The sequence below is a fragment of the Glarea lozoyensis genome (genome assembly GCF_000409485.1).
Source record: "Glarea lozoyensis ATCC 20868 chromosome Unknown GLAREA18, whole genome shotgun sequence".
In the NCBI taxonomy this organism is placed as follows: domain Eukaryota; kingdom Fungi; phylum Ascomycota; class Leotiomycetes; order Helotiales; family Helotiaceae; genus Glarea; species Glarea lozoyensis.
This window is the reverse complement of record NW_007360992.1, coordinates 20,612-39,682: the sequence shown is the minus strand read 5'-3', so window position 1 is coordinate 39,682 and position 19,071 is coordinate 20,612. Positions and strand designations below refer to the sequence as shown.

The following is a 19,071-nucleotide window of genomic DNA, read 5'->3' as shown; positions in this document are numbered from 1 at the left end:
TCTGGGTACCTGGAGACGAACGGAAAGCAACTTAGACGATCCTGCCAGCAAAACGTGGTACATATCAACCCACGCAGTTGTGTCGCCAGCGGAGCAGCCTGAGCGGATTCACAGAGGGCAAGCTAAGTATCAGTCCTACCCACTAAACTTTAGAATAAAAGACCAAGTTGATTTCGAACAGAGCTCCGGTATCATTTGCTGGAAAGAATTGACTGAATAACTGATAATGTATCAAGTTAAGATTTGTCAACTTGATTGAAGAAATCGGTGAGCGGAGTAGCATATTTCCCGAATAATCCGAAAATCATCTTTGGTCTAGGATCTCAACTGGACATCTTGAAGATAAGCGGCTGATGATGACGAGAGTGGCATGAAATTGAATGATAAACACTGATCGAACACGTGTAAAGGTGTCGCAGTAGAGGCAGTGTTGAGAAGTCAGAGGGTGAAGAGGGGGTTGCTGAGCGTGATCGGGAATTATTTGAGTCTTGATGACGAGGAAGACTCTCGACTCTTTGGCGGCGACGAGAACTCGATAGAAATCCCGTCTCTGTTCTTCCCCACGTGAGAATGAGCCGGCAGTTAAGCTCACTGATCTCCCCGAAAATGCCATAGAACCTTGAAGTTGAGACAGGACGATGTCAAAACAGCACGACCCCTGGAGTGCTTATTGAAGCAAGACCATAGCGAAGCGAATCTGTAGCATCGACGGCTTTGGAACACCTGATATAATGCAGTCTCACAAGCACTTTCGTGCGGGTCATAGAGTCAACACAAACACACTCGAGTGGTTGTAGGCCTAGTATACTACTTGAGTTGGCTTGAATTGTTGTTCGTTCTTGGATCGACTTGGCTGGATTATTGGTGAAAGGCTGAGAGCGCCATGATGACTTCATGAGGGGGCAGTGCAGCTGATTTCGATGGAAGCAATATCAAATACTTTTGGTAGACTTTTCCTCTTGACTGCCTCGAATCTTTGTTTATTCAAATAAGAAGGCAAAAAAGCAGAGACAAACGGAAAGATCGCCTGGTAGATAGCCTAGCGTGTTGCTGGCAACCTTGGAATGCGACTGCGGTTTTCTTAGCATTATTGGCACTGGTGTAGGTAGGTTCATCAGAATCGCGTATTTGGTGTAGGTCGCTGATGCTGTACGCAACGATTCATGCTGAAGAAGAGGAACAATAATATTTGAGCTGTACTCCGTAAGCCGTCTTTGTGTTTTGTGTTGTTGACAATTGAATCCTAAACGGTAAGCCCTACCGCCCGCCGTGCATTGCCATCATGCCCTGGGCTCGTCGTGTTCATGCTTCCTGAGCATGAAGTATCATAGCAGAAGCATAAATATTCCCAGGCCTCCCCTCTCCCCCCAAACAAACGCTTCCCCCGGATCTCCCGTGCAGTACGAGTACAGAGGAACCCGCCCAGCTCACGCTTTTGACCGACTGTGGTTTCGTCAGCTTGACTGTGGATAACTGTAAATTCGGCGTGGTGTATTCCCGTGGCCCTGCCGCCGCAACTGGCCTCAAGCTGCCGAAGCTTCCGCTGAGTCTGTGTCCCTGCGGAGTCCCGGTCGCCATTACTGTGCTCGAGTCCCGTTCGATTATCATCACCCCGCTTACTCTAATCGACTTCAACATCTTCTCTCTCCGATCGCTCCGATTCAAAACATATTGAAAGCCAGACCAGAAACCCAGAGACCCAGAAACCCAGAAACCCAGAAACCCGATCGATCGTTCCAATCCTCAACCACCATTGCAACCATCATCCCCACGCCCATTTCTTCCCGATCACTCCAATTTCTCGCTGGACGCCAATAATACCGCCACCACTCACCACCACTTACCACCCCTCAAGAAACGGGACATGTAAACTTCAACTTCTTTCTTTTCTCTTTCACGCTCACCACTGCTTACAACAATGACCATGTCGAACGTCGCGCGAACCTTGGCCGCGTTGAGTCTGGCCATGATGGCATCCGCGCAAATTATCGTCATGCCTACAAATGCGACTTTACCAAGTGACGAGCAAAGTTCACTCGTTCCCTTGACCTTGCTCGGAGGGCCCTTGTTCCAAAAGCAATCGCCATACAACATTGCGCCCCTCACCGAAGTCGCAGGAAAAGGCAAACCCGTAGAGCAAATCAATGTAAGTAGAACGTCATGATGGTTGGGCGAGATGGACTGACGTGCGTCCCTTGACAGGCAATATATTACCAGGCAAGAGTCAAGTTGGTTGGACCGTCAAACCTAACTTTGATGGCCAACGACCTTGCATTTATTAGTTGCGACGACCGCGAGGATTCGAACATGAGCCCGTCCGACGTGGTAGCAGCAGCGGGAAGACAAACCCCGGCTGGCATCGTGCTTTACAGTAACTTCTTCAACGAGTGCAACCTGACGGGCACCTCAACCTTCCAAACGATCTATACCATGACCAAGCTCGAGGATACACAGCAGATACTGGATACAATCGGGGTCTATCCAGACTCGGCGAACCTTCTGCGGGCACAGGTTGGTAATTCAAATTCGACGGCCAATGGAGGCAGTTCTTCTTCGTCAAACGGTTCAGGCGGAGCGGCGCCGCCGACGACGGCAGTGGCGATGAGCATTTTGTACAGTATCACGGGCATAATCACGCTCTTGTTCTTGATTATCATTGCTACGGGTGCCGTGCGTGCTCATCGTCACCCCGAACGCTACGGTCCACGCAATGGATACTCTGGGAGACCGCGTCAAAGTCGAGCAAAAGGTTTGGCGCGAGCCATGCTCGAGACGCTGCCTATTGTCAAGTTCGGAGACCCAGAGCCGACGAAACCTGGAAGTAGAGATGTCGAATTGGAAAATGGCAGTGCTTTGTCCACGGCACCAACAAGGACGGATCCCCAGGAATCCGGAACCACAACTTCGAAGGAAGCGAATGCCGTCTCCACGTCTGCAACCGCAGTTGCCGAGGGAGGGGCTGCTAAGGATGCCCCATCTGGAGACGCAGCAGCTTCCGCATCATCCGTCCAAGAAGGAGACTTAGGTTGCTCCATTTGCACGGAGGACTTTACTACAGGTGAAGACGTTCGCGTCTTGCCTTGTAATCACAAGTACCATCCCGCATGCATTGATCCTTGGCTGCTCAATGTGTCGGGAACATGTCCACTATGGTCAGTACCATACCACTTCGTTGCTTTCTTAATTTGGTATGCTAACACAATCTAGTCGTCACGATTTACGATCCGATGCCTCCGCCAATTCCGAGGGAGCTAGCCCAACCGGCAATGACGAGCTCGCTCCTCCTCTTAATGAAGTCGCCGACGGCACTGCTCAGGCTTCGGAAGCGGCCGTGGATGATCCAGCAAACACAAGACATCGTCGTCGAACACGGTTACTAGACCTCACCAGGCTTCGTCATGCACCACCTGATGAACGCATCGCAGCACTTCGGTTGCTGAGAGAACAGTCTAGGGCAGAAGGAGAGCTTACCACTACGGAAGCAATAGAAGACCCGGAAACACAGCAAACTCGAAGAGCGAGATTAACTGGCAGACTACGGGATCGATTCCGAATTCGAACAAGGGAGCAAGCCGGCACTTCAACACCTCAGACGCAGTAGTGGTTGGAGATAGCGCAACAAATTAGCATGGATATGGACCATATATGAAATGATGATTATAGAATATGTACCTCGATGAATACGGTTGGGTCTGGGCTTAAATGCATCAAAGGCGTTTGTGGAAACATCAAATTGATCAACGATCGCACAGCGATTGGGACGGAGTATTTCAGGGTGGCCAGGAAGGCCATGGTCTCGGAGGTGTCACTGGCGAAACATTTTTGGGAATCTGATGGGTTTACTCATTTATATCGTTGCTGGCAAGATAATCGGCGTATGTGTATTGAGGAGTCGGAGGACGGGCAGTGTAGCAACATCTCTTATATAACTAAGCGGTAGTCCTTGTTGATAGGTTGGGGTATAATTATGTGGTGTAACATAACTTGGATAATGTAGAAGTTGGAATGTGGAAGGAAAAAGAAACTCGAACTGCTCGCTGTCTTCCTGGGTATTTTACTACTTTTATACTGTGCGTCATTGTCAGTACTATTCATCATAATCTAATGGCAATCGGAGCTTGGTATCACTTTCGACCAAGCCCTCTTACATTTTTGACGAAGTCTGGAGGAAGTATGCTAGACTAACATTTTCTGTATTACAAGATTTCACCGCGGACGGTTACTGTATGGTACAAGTAATGAAAGGCAGCTATCATATATACTGTTCATTACTCACAATCACTTGACACTTTTATGCGATAATATGTGGTTGTATCTCCAACTAAACCGTACCCTAAACTGCACATAATACATCCTCCACCAGATTCAATAAGTAATTAGAAGCTAACGTATTCAACATCGTCACTCCCCCATGTTATCTCATGAACTCCAACCTCCTCCAACACTCAACATAAGCTCTCATCCACTCCCAATGAAACTGCCCACAGCCTCTCAACGCACCACTGATCTCCTGCGTCTTCCTCGAATCGAAAGTCTTATGCATCTCCTCCTCCCCAGCCATATTCTCGAAGAACTGCAACAACCGCAGCCCTGGTACCTCATCAGGTGATGTATTTACCGCATTCAATCTTGCCACCCATTGCTTCATCGATATGGTAGGTAGGGTCGTCTCATCCGTCCCCGTAGCATCACGGAGTTGGTCAACAAGAGATGACCACGAAATCGGATGTGGATTCGTGATGTTATGGACGGTATACTCTGCCTTCCTATCCCCAGAATCGGATACGGGTGTCGTAGGCGGCGATGGATTCTGTGCTGGTATGGGCAGAGGCGAGTACGACAGGATGATATCGCTTATGGTCGCTGCGGCGATGTTTACGGGGATCCAGTCGACGAGTTTGGAGGGGAAGGAGGGGATGGATGTTATGGAGGGGTGGAGGGCGGTGGCGAACATGATCTAGGTAGTGTTAGAAAGAAAGGCAAAGGGTGTGGGGAGCACTTACGGGCCACATTTCATTGACGTTCCAGTGCCCTGTGGTAGTTGAGCCTGCCATTTGGCCAACACGGAGCAGGTGGACTGGGAGGTTTAGAATGCGGGTTGCTGTTTGGGTTATTCTTTCAACTGCGAAGAGGTTAGCAGAGGGATTTTGATAGGGGGGAAGAAGACATGCCTATGTATTTACTCTGTGCGTAACCTGTTGAAAGCGCGACGGTTGGATCGTTACCAATAGGTTCTTCGAAGACGGTTGGCGATGTTTGACCTGGTCCCATACAGGCACTGATGCTGCTTGTGAAGACGAAACGTTTAGGTCTGCCAGCTTGGGTGAGGCGGAGAAGTGACATGGTGTCTATGTATCGACAGTCAGTATAGTCATCCCCAGATCAGCTTCCTGTCACTCACTCCTCAGACAATCCCCCTCAAACTCCTCAACCCCAAGATTAAAATCCATCTTCCACGCATTCTGCACCACAACCGTAACCATATTCGCCAACTCCGCATACTTCTCTAGATCCAACCCCAGCAACGGATCTTGCATGCTGAAATTCACAACCTCAATCTTCCCCTCGTCTATAATAGAAGTATCCATTCCACGCTCCGCAAGCGTCCTCCGCAGCTTGCCCGCCCGATTGGAGCCTCGTACCATGGCATAGATCTTGTCGACATGTGGGTGTGCACTCAGAACTGCGAGCAGAGATGTGCCGAGTGAGCCAGATGAACCGGTTAGTAGAACTGTTTCTTTTTGTGCCAAGGGGAAGATGGTGCTAGTGCGCGGAGGCCATGACTTGAATTCAGCTTCTAGTTTGGATATTATTCTGTGGACTGTTTCGATGGAGGCTTGTTCTGGGGGTCGAGTCGTGTCAACGGGAGAGGAGGCGTGGGAAAAGTAGTCGACTAACTTGCTGATGGATGGGTTTTCGAAAATCGTGCCTAGTGAGATGGATTGTTTCAAGTCGGCTGTTAAAGAGACTTTGAGAGATAGCGCGAGTCGGGAGTTTATTCCTAGGTCGTACAATGTTGTCCAACTATGGATTTCTTGGACAGGAACATTGGAAAGAGATGATAGTAGATTGCGGATGTAATTTCCAACATCCGTTTGAGATGAGTTGGATGGTATGACTTGTTCTTCGCTGGAGTAGAAGTTGTCAATGATCGACGAATACAACTTCATCGCTTCCTTTCGCTTAACGTTTCCCTTGGGTGTCACGGGTAAAGCTTCACCTCCTGGAAGTATATATATCATAGACTCCATGATCTGAGAATGGCCTGGATATCGATCGTTGACCGCCTGTACCGTCTTCCATACCTCTCTTCGAGTTGAATCGCTGGAAGGATCATGCTCGGAGTGGACTTCGACTAAAAGACTGACGCATGGTTTTGAGTGGCCTAATGCCAGGACTTTGGCGATGATCTTTGAAGATGTCTGGATATCGAGTTGGAGTGGTCCAGCACTCGTGTTCTCGCCATTCGAATGCACCAGAATATCATCTTTTCTACCTTGCAAAACATAAAACCCGCTTCCCGGCGGGTCTTGAATAAAAAGATCGTTTGTGCGGTAGGGTTCATCACTGTTTTCCCACAGTTCGGCAGCTAGTTCAAAACCTTTGTGAACCACACACTCGTAAGTTCCCTCCGCAACCTTTTCCATTTGCAGATGTGGATTGTCAGGATACAAATTCCTGAATGAGTAGCATTTTGGATTGTCACGGGTGTGAGGTATCGAGCGGAATGGAGGCCCAATCTCGGTACTACCGTAAGTTGTCTTGACGTTTACCCCGTTCGCTGTAAGGGCATTGACGATACTATCAGAAAGCGCAGCTCCGCCAGGTTGGAGAAGTTTTAAGAATGCCAAAGGGGTAAAGTCGCCACCGTTTTCTGTAATATAATCGTACATATTTTCGATCAAGGTAGGGGCGCAATGAACAGTGTCCACATCGTGACCCATCGATGAAAGCGTTTTCCATGTCGCGAAGATCGTCGAAGACGCCGGAGGCCATACCAATGGTGGAAATGAGAGGATTTGACCATTTGGTAACCCGGATAGTGCAATTGAGATCCCAGCGATATGGTAACTATCGATGTTAGTAATGCGTTGGATAAGCGAGGACCAACCTACAGTGGAAAGAGAAGAAACCAGTTCTCCACGCTCACTTCCTGAAACAGTCGATACATTCTTGCAATCAGCATCATACTTCGATTCGTATGAATGATAGGCTTGGGCATTCCGGTTGACCCGGACGAATGTATGATAAAAGTGTGTCTCTCCCACACGTCACCCCAATCTTGAAATTTCACAGCATCAACATCCTTTGATGTGACGTTTGAGCCATTCGGAAGTGACTCTACCATTTCAAGCTTTCTTAAACCATTTGTATCTACAGTAGTATTCTTAGAGTCTGTGATAACAGCTACGGCATGACATGTTTTGAGCAGGTGATGTAAAGCACTCAAAGCATTCGACTCAGCCAGCAGTAAGACTCTCACCCCGAGCTTCTGGAGTGCCAATTGAGTGCAGAAATACTCAATTGTTCTCCCTCCGCCAAGTAAACCTAATGTAGGCTGATGCCGGGACGAATTAGCGTGCTGAAGTTCGGTTTGTAGTTGAGACGCATATAATGCTGCAAGTGACTCTGTGATCTGGTCGAATTCATCCCAGGTCATGGACTTATACGGTGTACTACCGTCGGTTGATATAGGATATAGGAAGCCTTTTTCTCCTCGATAAATTGAGCCATCGTGCCGTACTAGAGCTGCCAGACTGATGAGACTCGGGTCCGAATAGCGCTTCGAATGGGGATGACCGTGAAGCCACCATAGTTCCTTTATTCGCCTGGATGCGTTTTCTGACGGTACAACTGTCAAGTCGGAACAAACTCTTGAGGGTTTCGAATAATTTTGTACTTGGATTGGCGGGTCAATCATCATTGGGGCCATTTCGCAGAAGTTAAGGATTTGGTGTTCTTTTTCAAACCCTGTGGTGAATGCAGTCCTGCGACACGACAATAAAGAACTTGGAGATTGTTGGGTTCAGTGACTAGATGTGCTTGTCACGAAGATTTTAGGAAAGTCTCAATCACCCCGACTCCACCTTTGGCTTGTACAGAACAATTTTCGGGATTACCAGGGCCACCTTCAGGTCGGCCGAGTTGGATCTCGCTGAGAGAGTCAATCAACAATCGATTCGCAGCCATGAGGCGTTCGGAAACCACGCCCGAACCAACTTTTGAGACGGGGCTGCCTCGATAACGGGCGATATATGTCCAGCGAAGAATGGTAGAGCTGCTGTCCGACTCCAAAGGTCAATTCAACGGTACGATAAGCCCTGGAGGCAAAGAGGGGAAACAACGTCAAAAGCATAACATCTGGCTTAACATCTATTTCTACGCAGCATTGCATGGCCGCGTCCCCACAGCTCAGAGTGGGTATCAACTCAGCTACTTTCTTGCTGCTGCGAGACCACATTTGCCCTTTGGGCTACCCCTCCACGATACAAGTGCGTCCATAATTCTCCGGCATCTAGCCTCCAGGGAGGCGACGGGCGGCTCTCCCAGTAGTTGCGCGAATCGTGTGGAGTAGCCGACACCACGGATCTATGGGAGTTGCGAGTGGACAAGGCGTATCGAATCGACGGAAAACCACAAGATAAGTCTGGTAAAGACTGGAGAGACCTGTCTTGTGTAATTTAGCGAGAATCGAGAGCCCAAGTCAAGCGAGGAGCATCAACGGAAACGCTTCCAAGTTGTTCCAACCACGAGAACCATGGTTCCCATCAAGTCGCTCCCAATCAGAATGGAATTGTCCCATCACCCCCCAACGGCCGAAGCACATGATGGTTCTCATCTCCTCCCGTCCGCATGTTTGCTTTGAACTGGCTCTCCCCAGTTGGTGCCGGGCGTTTGCTGTGGCTGCGGGGAAGGACAACAGGCCTGTCCATACCACAATAATCCCATCATTGAAATCCTTGAAATAGTCGCATGAGTTACACGACCGCTCAATCGGAATTTGCGCTTGAGCCAGTCCACGATCTCAGCTCGTTTGTTGATGGCGGCCAACGAAGTGTCACTTGCGGCCAACCAGAACGCTAAGTTTTTGGTACACTTGCCAAGTACGGAGAAGATATAAAGGGGCGATAGCCGATAAACCCTCTGGCTTTTCTGGGAACTACCCCGACTCGGAAAGATAAAAGATAGGAAACTTTCTGAATTGGTATGGAGTATCGTACGTGCGATATCAGTCATGGGGAAGCACAGGCTGCACTGCAGTCACCGCTTTAAAGCTGTCCTGGCAGGTAACGTTGAAAAGGATAAGTTGTGTTGCATTTCCCTCTGCTATTCTTATAATTTTCATTGTTATTTTGACGTTCCTGCCAGCCTGTCTCTACGCATTCTGTCGGTTTACTTTACTGTACATCTGACCTGCTTCACTGGCCACAGCTCCTCGGACCAACAAGGCCAACAATTGACATACAAATTCTTATCACTTAGCGAGACCACGTGCTCTACCACAGGGGTAAAGTGAGGAACGACAAATCTTTTCCGTGCTGTTGAATCTCCCGTCGTTGTGCGTGTACGTACAAAGTTCCAAATCAAAGTGTCCAGAATGGCACCGGCGTTGATCGAGAGATGGAGGTTGCATTCCGAGCCGGGGGCTTTTGCAAATGGGCCAAATGGAATTAAATCGAACCGAGATCTTGACCCAGTCCCATTCAAGTCGGAGGAGAGGAAATGGACGTGGCCGTCACTGCTGGGATTTTGGATTGCTGAAGCATTCAGCATATCCATGTATCAAGTGGCTTCCTCGTCAATCACAAAGGGACTCAGTCCAGGCTTGGCTATTCTTGCAGTCATAGTTGGGCACATATTGGTTTGTATTCCAGCTATGCTTAACGGCTATATTGGTTGCATTTATGGTAAGTGTATACAAACTCTCTTACTTTTCAGATCGCTATCAAAGACACGCAAATCGCAAAGCTTTGGATTATTATAGCCACTTATCTGTCATATCCTAACAAGCATTGTCCTTAGTGTTGCAAGAATGACAAAGCGCTAACTTGAGGTACAGGAATTAATTTTCCTGTTCTGATGAGGTCGACTTTTGGTATATGGGGAGCTTACTTTGGCGTTTTCGTACGAGGCGTTGTGGCTTGCATCTGTAAGTGCTCCTACTCGTAACACATACAGGAACGGCACACTTACATCTTGCAGGGTTTGGCACACAGAGCTTTCAAGGCGGCCAGTGTGTTGCGTCTATGATTGAAGCCATTTGGCCGTCATTCAAAAGATTCCCCAATCATATACCCATCTCTGCGCATGTCACATCCGCGCAATTATTGACATTCTTCTTGTTCATCATCATCCAACTACCCCTCTTATACCTGCACGTGTCCAAGTTAAGATACCTCTTTATGGCCAAGACAATTATCATGCCCATTTTCGGCGTGACCCTATTCACATGGGCACTCGTTGCTGGTAAGTTCCCTCTGCCGTCACTCTTTTGGTAATGACTGACAATCCATTAGCAAAAGGATTTGGCCCTACGTTTGCAAAGGGTACGCACATCAAAGACGGAACCCCGGCCGTAATTGTCTTCTTCCAATGTGTGACAACCACCATCGGTCCTAAGGCTACCCTTGCACTTAATATGCCAGATTTTACACGATACGCAAAATACCCCAAGCAGGTGTTCTGGACCCAGGCAGTTGGACTTTGTGTTCTCGTCACTTTGTGTGGAATATTAGGTATTACTGTTACTAGTGCGACACAGCAAGTGTACGGTGTACTGACGTGGAACCCTCTACAAGTGTCGGCGTTGGTAAATATAACCTTCCTTTAATTCCGCATCAACTTCCTCCCCTTTGTCCTCGGGGTATAGTCCGGGCCAACACGGCTTACAACTCAGAATCAAACGAGAAAATGCATGCTAACAAGTTCTAGTGGCACAACCGGGCCGCACAATTTTTCTCCAGTTTATGGTAAATTAAGATCAATATACCAGTGTCGAAGCCATAGCTAACGGTCTCGTAGTTGGATGTTCGCCGTCATTGGGACCAATATCTCAGCAAACTCGGTGTCCTTTTCTAATGATCTGTCGCTTTGGTTCCCAACTTGGATCAATGCCAGACGAGGTGCGTACGTCTGCTGCTTCATCTCGATTGCCGCAACTCCATGGAATATTCAATATTCCGCGGCCTCGTTCTCTGCTTTTCTTGGTGGATACGCAATGTTCCTTGGCCCAATCGCTGGTATCATGATGTCCGATTTCTGGGTTCTCCGGAAGCGTCACCTCAACATTAGGAGTCTCTACCGCAACCCTGATATCTACACCTTTTTCCATGGTTTCAACCTTCGTGCATTTGCAGCATTCATCTGCGCCATAGCACCTAATCTCGCGGGGTTAGCTAAAGCTACTGGAGGTCGAAAGGTTCCAAAGGGAGCAACTTACATATACAGTTTAAGCTGGTTGGTGGGCACAGTTGTTGCTTTCGTGGTATATACCGTCCTGGGAAAGATCTGGCCGATGGAGGATAAATTAGAGGAGGATGAGCATGTGGTTGAGGGGATTGACGGAAGTGATAGAAGCGAAAGAACGCAAAGTGAACACGAGAAGGGTGTGTACACAGGCGAAAAGGCTGTAAATTTCTAGATACCAAAGGCAGCAGGGGCTTTGAAAACTAGACCCGAAGACTTTAGAATGGTTATATGGAAACTAAGAAATCCACTGCAATGGCCCAAATCTCCATTATATACATGCCATCCCTTATGAGCTAGTGAGAGATCCAATGAAGTGCGTGGGAGCTTAAATTCCTCCAGTACACAAACAAAACATTGGTGACTGTCTAGTTTCCTTATGATTTTGCAAACCACGAGACCTTTTGAAAATTAACAAATTACGAAAAGCGGTTTGTTGTGGTCAAAAGGTTAGCCACAGTGCAACTTTCAGGGGCGTCTATGGGGCGCCAAGAGTTGGCTACGGCGCGGTCCGACCCCTTGTCAAACCACAAAATTTCGGACGTGCAATGAGCAACACTTGCCGTCTTTCATTATGAATTACATCTTTTTGGCAAATTCAAGATCGAGATATTCAACTGCTGACATAGTCGTCCAAAGTATGAACCCGCGACTCAATGACAACTTTGGAAGGATCGAATGACAATTACGCCTGTGGGACGTAGCAACTGTGAGACTTCAATTGTTGGAAGGATCTGGATCAGGCGCCAGCTAACCTTAACCTTCGTCAGTTCCAGCTTAAGTTTGTCGAGAAAGAATAACATTATCTAAACACATCATAAGTTTAAAACCCAACTTGTCGAGACGTCAAAGAACTTATAATCTGCTTTCCTACCAAAAATACTGCTTTGCTGGACGATCAAGGCCCAACATTGCAAAATCCGATCATTGTTGAATGATAAAGTCCCAAAAGGTTGGCACCATCAATACAGGCCAGATATCTCATCAATATTGAAACTTCAGAAGTGATGGCTCCAACAGCGTCAGATCCAAGGGATCTAAGATTGGTTCTCAACCCAGCTCGCCGTAAAGCTTTTACCCTATTGATCGGCAGCATGGTCGCTCAAATGCGGAAAAGTATGGAGTACTCATTTGAGCCATTATCAACACCAATCGAAACACCGGCTTACACAACTCACGCCAATTACAGTGTGCCGCAGTCAGAAGCATCGGACCAGCAAAAGCTAGAGAGTCGACTAGATACCTCTCTCCCAACCACTCAGCTGAATGCTCTCAAGAAAGATGCACTCAGGTATTTTGATAAATGGTCTGATGGAGTAAGAGTAGAGCTAAGAAAGATCACCGACGGTCAGGACGACCGTGGGGCTGCTCAGAGACGAGAAGAGTGGCTTGCCAACAGAAATCCCCCACCGCCGCCGTACTCCCCTTTTGCAACCACATCACGCACGCCAGAGCAAGCGGCGTCCGCTGCAACCGCAGCATCGAGAGAAGCGAGGGAAGTGACCAAAATTCAGTCTCTGTATACTCCAATTGCCACCCGCTTCACCACGATATCGAGAGAAGATAGGGTTCATGTAGTCAGTTGCATGCTTTTACTTCTGCTGGCCTCGGGCCACTACTCTGCGCATTCTCGCACGCTGCTTTGTATTCTCACTTCCTCCTTTGCTCTTCCTATTTCTGTTCTTGCAACTGAAGAAACTGAGGTTTCACGCACCCTTCTAACCGCATCCAAAGCAATGACAGCTGATGCGGAGACGTTGAAGCGAGCTCAGGAAAATCAAAGCTCACGCCGCTGGAAGGTAGGGCTTGCTTCGGTCGCAGGAGCAGCGCTGATCGGGGTAACGGGAGGAATTGCTGCTCGTCCGTATTATCCCTTTATTTCTCCCTTCAAACCCTGTTTTCTAGTGGCCCGGAGCATGTTTGATCTTTAGACACGGCTCTCGGCTCCGGGGCGAACAAGAAAAACATATGCTAATGTATTGGATAGCTGTGGTAGCCGGTGCTATTGGAGGGTTGATGGGAGGGATCGGCCTTGGGGGAGTCGCTTCTGTACTAGGTATATTCGCTATGAATGGTGCTCTTGTAGGCACTTTGTTTGGAGCTTTCGGTGGGAAAATGACAGGTGAAATGGTTGATGCTTATGCCAGGGAAGTGGAAGACTTTAATTTTAAACCTGTCGCGTCAGAATGGGGAGAACACACAACAGACCCAGCTGCACTGGGCGAAGCTAGACGCCTCAGAGTCACAATTGGCATCAACGGTTGGTTGAACGAGAAAGAAGACATTGTTCGGCCTTGGAGAGTTTTGGGCCAGGATTCCGAGGTATTTGCGCTGAGATATGAAATGGAAGCATTGTTAAGTCTGGGTTGTTCTATAAAAGACATGGTTTCATCATACGCCTGGTCGTATGTGAAATTGGAGATTCTGAAGAGAACGGTCCTTGCGAGTTTATGGTCTGCTCTATGGCCAGTTTATCTACTCAAGGTGGCTACGTCTCTCGATACACCCTTTGCGGTCGCCAAGCACCGCTCCGAGAAAGCGGGAGAGGTTCTCGCCGATGCTCTGATCAATAGAGCACAGGGTGAACGTCCAGTAACTCTGATCGGATACTCTCTCGGTGCTCGTGTCATATATTGTTGCCTAAAGTCACTATCAGCTCGTCGAGCTTTTGGTATTGTGGAGAATGTAGTTCTCATAGGTGCTCCTGTCCCCTTGAACCGTCAGAACTGGCAGGAGATGCGAGCGGTTGTTTCTGGAAAGCTCGTCAATGTACACTCAGAGAATGATTATATTCTGGCGTTTCTGTACAGAGCTACGAGTATCCAGTATGGTGTCGCCGGATTGCAACCGATTACAGGCCTGGAAGGCGTCACGAATGAAGACCTTAGCAATGATGTTAGTGGGCACCTGAGATATCCAGACCTCGTCGGCAAGATACTGAAGAGGATTGGCATCGAACATGTCGATGTCGAAGACGAAGATATTGAAGTCGATCCCGAAATAAAGATCATTGATAATGAGGATCTTATCGACTTTGGAGATAACACCAAAGATTCGGAACCACTAACTAATCCCTATCATGGTTCTCGGATTGTAGATAACCACTCGACGCACCAAGGCTTGAGTAGAGATATGACTACAGCGGCACAATGGGAAGAGTCGATGGGTTCAAGTCAAATTCTGGAGAGACACACATCGACATCTGGTCTTACCGCAATGATGGCGGGTACATCTTTAGAAGCCCGTACCCCACCTACCTCGATTACCACCGCGTCGTCTACTCACCGACGAGAGGTTACCGATCAAACACACATAGCAGGCACTTCTTTATTGGTCCCTATGATACCGAGGATAACATCACCTGTTTCGCCAGCTCCACCTCTTCATACCATCAAATCTACCGCTGTTACGGAAGATGACCACTATTCATCTTCAGATGACGGGGGTATCGTAATGGAGGATAACGATGATTATTCAGAAGATGGCCACCTGCCTGCTGCCAGTCAGAGCCATCCTCATTCATCGACACAGAGGGACAATCATCATGATCAAGCGGGTAATTCTCAACATGATCGGGTCGATCGACTTATATATGACAATTTTGAAAGAGGCGGACCAACATTCGATGAACCAAAGAGCTTAGGCGGATTTCAACAGTCAACGTGATTAGGAAGAGACTTCTGAAGCAATTTTCGAGGGCCTGGAGCGGTCAAATTGAAGCTATGTTTTTTGGTCACTCTTATATTTCCAAATGATTACAATTCGAAGAAATGTATTGCTTGCATAATGGACATTTGTATCTGTCTAATTATATTGGAATTACATTCCGAAAGTTCCTGGTGATATTGCACTTAAATTTCATGTCGATTATGGCGTCTTACTCCAGAGATTATGTTGTTACAATGTGTCTCTTTCTTTGCGGTCTCTAGGCTCAAATCTTACAGGCTTACATGTAGCCCTCCCGTTATAACGCAGAACTATACATTGGAAGGCCGATGATTGCAGCTTAGAATCCTCCGGTCAATTGTGCTAAGTTTACTTTCCCGTTTTGTAGTAATATTTCAAAAGATTACTTACAATGCACAATCCCAATCGAATTATTTAGCGGCGTCTTTACAGATATGCGTCATCAAGCTATAGCTGTTGCCCACCACATTGCGATTCCTTTAGTAGATTCGTTGGATCGACCCCTGAAGTTCTATTGAGAACTAAGAGTGTTCGTTGATTACCCGGTAGAATCACATGTCAGGGCTCATAGCATCAAAAGATACTACTATGATGATAAATCAATCGACCTGTACTTCGTCGATCACTTGGCTGAAGTTCTGATTCTAACTTATCCACCGAGTAAATTGACGTTTACTCTGCTGTTCAGTGTAGTCGCCAGCCTATTCGAGTAGGTTGCCATCAACTCCACCACACAGAAAATCAGTGGTGGATATTTACATTCAAGGCGGCCCACAAGACTTCCGACTCGGCATGAACCATGGTGGAAAGTCTCAAGTACCATGGGCCTGGATCTTCTTGGTGGAGATATAAGCGTAAGACCAAGACCCATCGTTGTGTCCGAACAAATACTATTACCTCGACAGACGTAAATTTCGAACTACCAGGTCGGAGCAGCGTCATAGAGGTTTACTGATGTACGAGGTAGGCAGTTTAAGAGATTTATCTAGCACAGATGAAGGCTGCTGAAGAAATGGTAGATTTGATTCCCAGCATGGGACGTAACTTAACCCATCCAAATGACTAGGTCTTGGTCAAAGCCTCGCACTACTTAAATCTCATCAAGGTCCTCATCCATCAAATCATCAAGGACAGGGTAATCTCCCACTTCGACTCTTTCCGGCCTAACAAAGACCCCAAATTTTCCATCTCCAGCGTTTCCCCAATACCTCTTTCCCCCCAAACTTCCATCATTTTTCCCGACTGGTTCATCAAGTTTTATTCCACACCATACACCTCTCCCACTTTCGTCTTTTGCCGCGATTTCCTCTACCTCCCCACAATACATGACCTCCCCTCTCTTTTCATCTTCTCCACCAACCCGGCAGCGCATACCAACTTGAATTCCACGCTCGTGAAGTGTAGTAGCGTGATTGGCTATCCGTGCGGCTAGTACAGCTGGGGCATCCGGATCGAATCGGCCGAGCTTCTTTGCTTTTTTCCAAGCCAGGACAGAGTCGGTCTTGGTTTCATATATTTCTGGGGCAAGCTCAAACTTCTCAACCTTAGACGCATCCGTGTAGTTGGGTCGAAGGCCCGGGGGTCTGGTGTCTACTACCTGGGGGAGAAATGTGTTAATTCTGTGATCGCAGGCAAGTGGGAATTGGTAAGAGAATGTTAGGCAAGGTAAGTCTAAACCAAGGTCTTAGGCAGCTTTCACTCTTGGAAGAAGCTTTTCACTCTTGGAAGAAGCTTGCTCTTCGAAGGGAATAGGAATAAGACGTTGAGATGATCATACAATAACACTTTGTAGCGCATGAGAGAAAAGGGAAGTTGTACAGTCGATGAGCCGACTGGTGTAAATTTTGTGCATTGCTAAGGTCGTATCCTTTATTATTGATCGAATTTTCGCGCACAACGCCACACAAAAATAAAATCCCAGGGAACAGGAAAAATGAGATCGTGGGTAGAAACTGGAACATCAGTTTAGGAAGCGCAAAATGAAGCCAGAATACATGAGTTTGTTTAATCTTTGATAAATCAATACTAGGAACAACGACATGTAATTCGCCGCCATCTCTGAGAACTCGAACAAGCAACCAAAGATGACACTTGTCACGCCCACTAGGCTCCAGTAAGATCTCCGATGCTAACCCATTGCACGGCTATACAGTCGCATCGAGCGTGCTGAGCGAATAAAGTGGCCAGTGTAGTGCCAATCCGAGGATTAACAACTAGTAAACCAGCGAGCAATTTCGACACCAGAAAATTCAAGTTACACACTCTGCCACAACAAAGAACATGTTAAGTGGCTGGCACTTGGCTGACGTTCAGCCTAGGTCAACGGCTACACAATTAAGCTTTTTAACACCCTTTGAATATCAATATTCCCTTCTACAATATTGTTTGGTATACTCAATGAATTGACGAAAATTGCCCATCAGGCATGTGCTCTCCGAGCCAACCAGTAGGTCATTCTTAATTTTGCGTGATGCAGCGAGTATTCTAGAAGGAGAGAGTAAATGACTGCGAACCACCACCCTTGCTCACTTGAACACGCTAATTGTCGATCATACGAAAAACCAAGTTTTGATCTCTTCGTTCTATTTTCTTCATTGAAACGTTTTTTCGGCGAAACCTCCGCGTACCCACTTGGGCAAAACAGCAGGCGCTGTAAGAAGTTTGCTGGGCTGGTCGTAAGGATAAACTGTTGTTTTCTCTGTTCGGCCGTTGGGAGTTGAGAGCACCTGAAGCCTGCAAATAGATATCACATTGTTTCACAGCGTGAACAGGGCCCCCTAGAATGGTCCGAGTAGACGGAAAAGATAGATATAGAACTTACAAGGATTTCTGCGTATGGTGCGAGCGGGAACTTTGCTAGCTGGGTATTCTCCTCATCGGATGCCTCTATCACGGTAGATTGATTGCCATGTCTTAATGTGAGCTTCTGAGCTAGGGGGGGGATTCCCGTGACAGGCTCAAGCTTCGCTTTGAGCTGTCCAATGGTCCAGGAAGGTGTGATTCGGCGTTCAGTGGACGCGTTCTCCGAAGACACGAGGAGAGGGATATCGGCCGCTGTTTGAACGCTCATCTTCGGCGAGTATTCGTTGAGCGCAGCGTGTCGGTGTGTTGTTATTGGATTGAAGGTCGGTTGGAATCCTCTGGGTTGTCTTTTTATCGGCGGCCAAGGACGTAGATGGACTTGTGACGACAACTCTCGCCACCGTTGATTGTGAAAGTCTAATTAACAGATGACGAGGCTGAGATATTGCCTTGCGTATTCAGGTTGTCAGATGGAGATGGGGTGGTGGACGTCCTGGCGAACAAATTGATCAGAGAGCTGACTGGGTGTTATGCCCAAAATTGACTAGCGGGATAATGCGCATCACGTGATGCGAACTGTGATGCACGCTTGATCATGATTTTTTCTACTTCAATGAGGTAAAACCCGAAGGAATCTCATGATGTAAACACGATAGACTTTCATCTTGGAAACCATGCATCTGCTGTTAATCTTTACGAATCTTGCCGCCACCAATAGAGCTCAGTACGGTGCTGCGGCGGTAACACCACAAGCGAGGCACCGTAGTCAGGGTTCGAGCGACCAGGTGCAAAGTATGGTAAAAGGGTAATGTCTTGCAGGATATGACTGGTATGACTTGGGACGATGATTTCTCGATGTGGTTATTATGATTGCTCGCGATGATAGTGAAGTCTCCCGGCGACGTGGCTCGCTTTCTTTTGGTTCTGATCTTGATCCGTAGCCGTGCCGATTTCACTCCTGAATGATGCGAGGAGCCGTACCTGTAGATCTCGAATTCCCAAGGCCCGTCGTGAATAACGGAATTACAATAGAACTAATTGGGATATTTTTCATCATTAGCGGAAGCGAACTACGATAAAGCTCCGTCTGATGGATTTATTACGAAGCAATGGAAT

At 47.6% G+C, this 19,071-nt stretch overlaps 6 protein-coding genes across 6 annotated transcripts; 3 read left to right on the top strand and 3 right to left on the bottom strand.

Annotated features, from left to right (window-relative positions):
* Nucleotides 1-1,918: 1,918 nt before the first annotated feature.
* GLAREA_12243 (RING/U-box) lies at nucleotides 1,919-3,601 on the top strand (the record flags this gene model as incomplete). Its single annotated transcript, XM_008083025.1, has 3 exons — nucleotides 1,919-2,146; nucleotides 2,203-3,152; nucleotides 3,208-3,601. 3 exons carry the CDS (start codon nucleotides 1,919-1,921, stop codon nucleotides 3,599-3,601), a joined length of 1,572 nt encoding a protein of 523 aa, XP_008081216.1.
* Nucleotides 3,602-4,414: 813 nt separating this feature from the next.
* Nucleotides 4,415-7,933, bottom strand: GLAREA_12242 (Acetyl-CoA synthetase-like protein; the record flags this gene model as incomplete). The annotated part of the gene is made up of 5 exons (XM_008083024.1): nucleotides 4,415-4,957; nucleotides 5,004-5,122; nucleotides 5,184-5,348; nucleotides 5,402-7,071; nucleotides 7,116-7,933. 5 exons carry the CDS (start codon nucleotides 7,931-7,933, stop codon nucleotides 4,415-4,417), a joined length of 3,315 nt encoding a protein of 1,104 aa, XP_008081215.1.
* A 1,665-nt stretch (nucleotides 7,934-9,598) lies between these two features.
* Nucleotides 9,599-11,641, top strand: GLAREA_12241 (NCS1 nucleoside transporter; the record flags this gene model as incomplete). The annotated part of the gene is made up of 6 exons (XM_008083023.1): nucleotides 9,599-9,908; nucleotides 10,061-10,150; nucleotides 10,204-10,467; nucleotides 10,518-10,810; nucleotides 10,933-10,970; nucleotides 11,023-11,641. The coding sequence occupies 6 exons, from the start codon at nucleotides 9,599-9,601 to the stop codon at nucleotides 11,639-11,641; spliced, it is 1,614 nt and encodes a 537-aa protein (XP_008081214.1).
* An 832-nt stretch (nucleotides 11,642-12,473) lies between these two features.
* GLAREA_12240 (alpha/beta-Hydrolase) lies at nucleotides 12,474-15,132 on the top strand (the record flags this gene model as incomplete). Its single annotated transcript, XM_008083022.1, has 2 exons — nucleotides 12,474-13,326; nucleotides 13,454-15,132. 2 exons carry the CDS (start codon nucleotides 12,474-12,476, stop codon nucleotides 15,130-15,132), a joined length of 2,532 nt encoding a protein of 843 aa, XP_008081213.1.
* A 1,111-nt stretch (nucleotides 15,133-16,243) lies between these two features.
* On the bottom strand, nucleotides 16,244-17,005 carry GLAREA_12239 (Cap-Gly; the record flags this gene model as incomplete). Its single annotated transcript, XM_008083021.1, has 2 exons — nucleotides 16,244-16,750; nucleotides 16,931-17,005. The coding sequence occupies 2 exons, from the start codon at nucleotides 17,003-17,005 to the stop codon at nucleotides 16,244-16,246; spliced, it is 582 nt and encodes a 193-aa protein (XP_008081212.1).
* A 567-nt stretch (nucleotides 17,006-17,572) lies between these two features.
* On the bottom strand, nucleotides 17,573-18,223 carry GLAREA_12238 (Ubiquitin-like protein; the record flags this gene model as incomplete). The annotated part of the gene is made up of 2 exons (XM_008083020.1): nucleotides 17,573-17,803; nucleotides 17,975-18,223. 2 exons carry the CDS (start codon nucleotides 18,221-18,223, stop codon nucleotides 17,573-17,575), a joined length of 480 nt encoding a protein of 159 aa, XP_008081211.1.
* Between the last annotated feature and the right edge of the window lie 848 nt (nucleotides 18,224-19,071).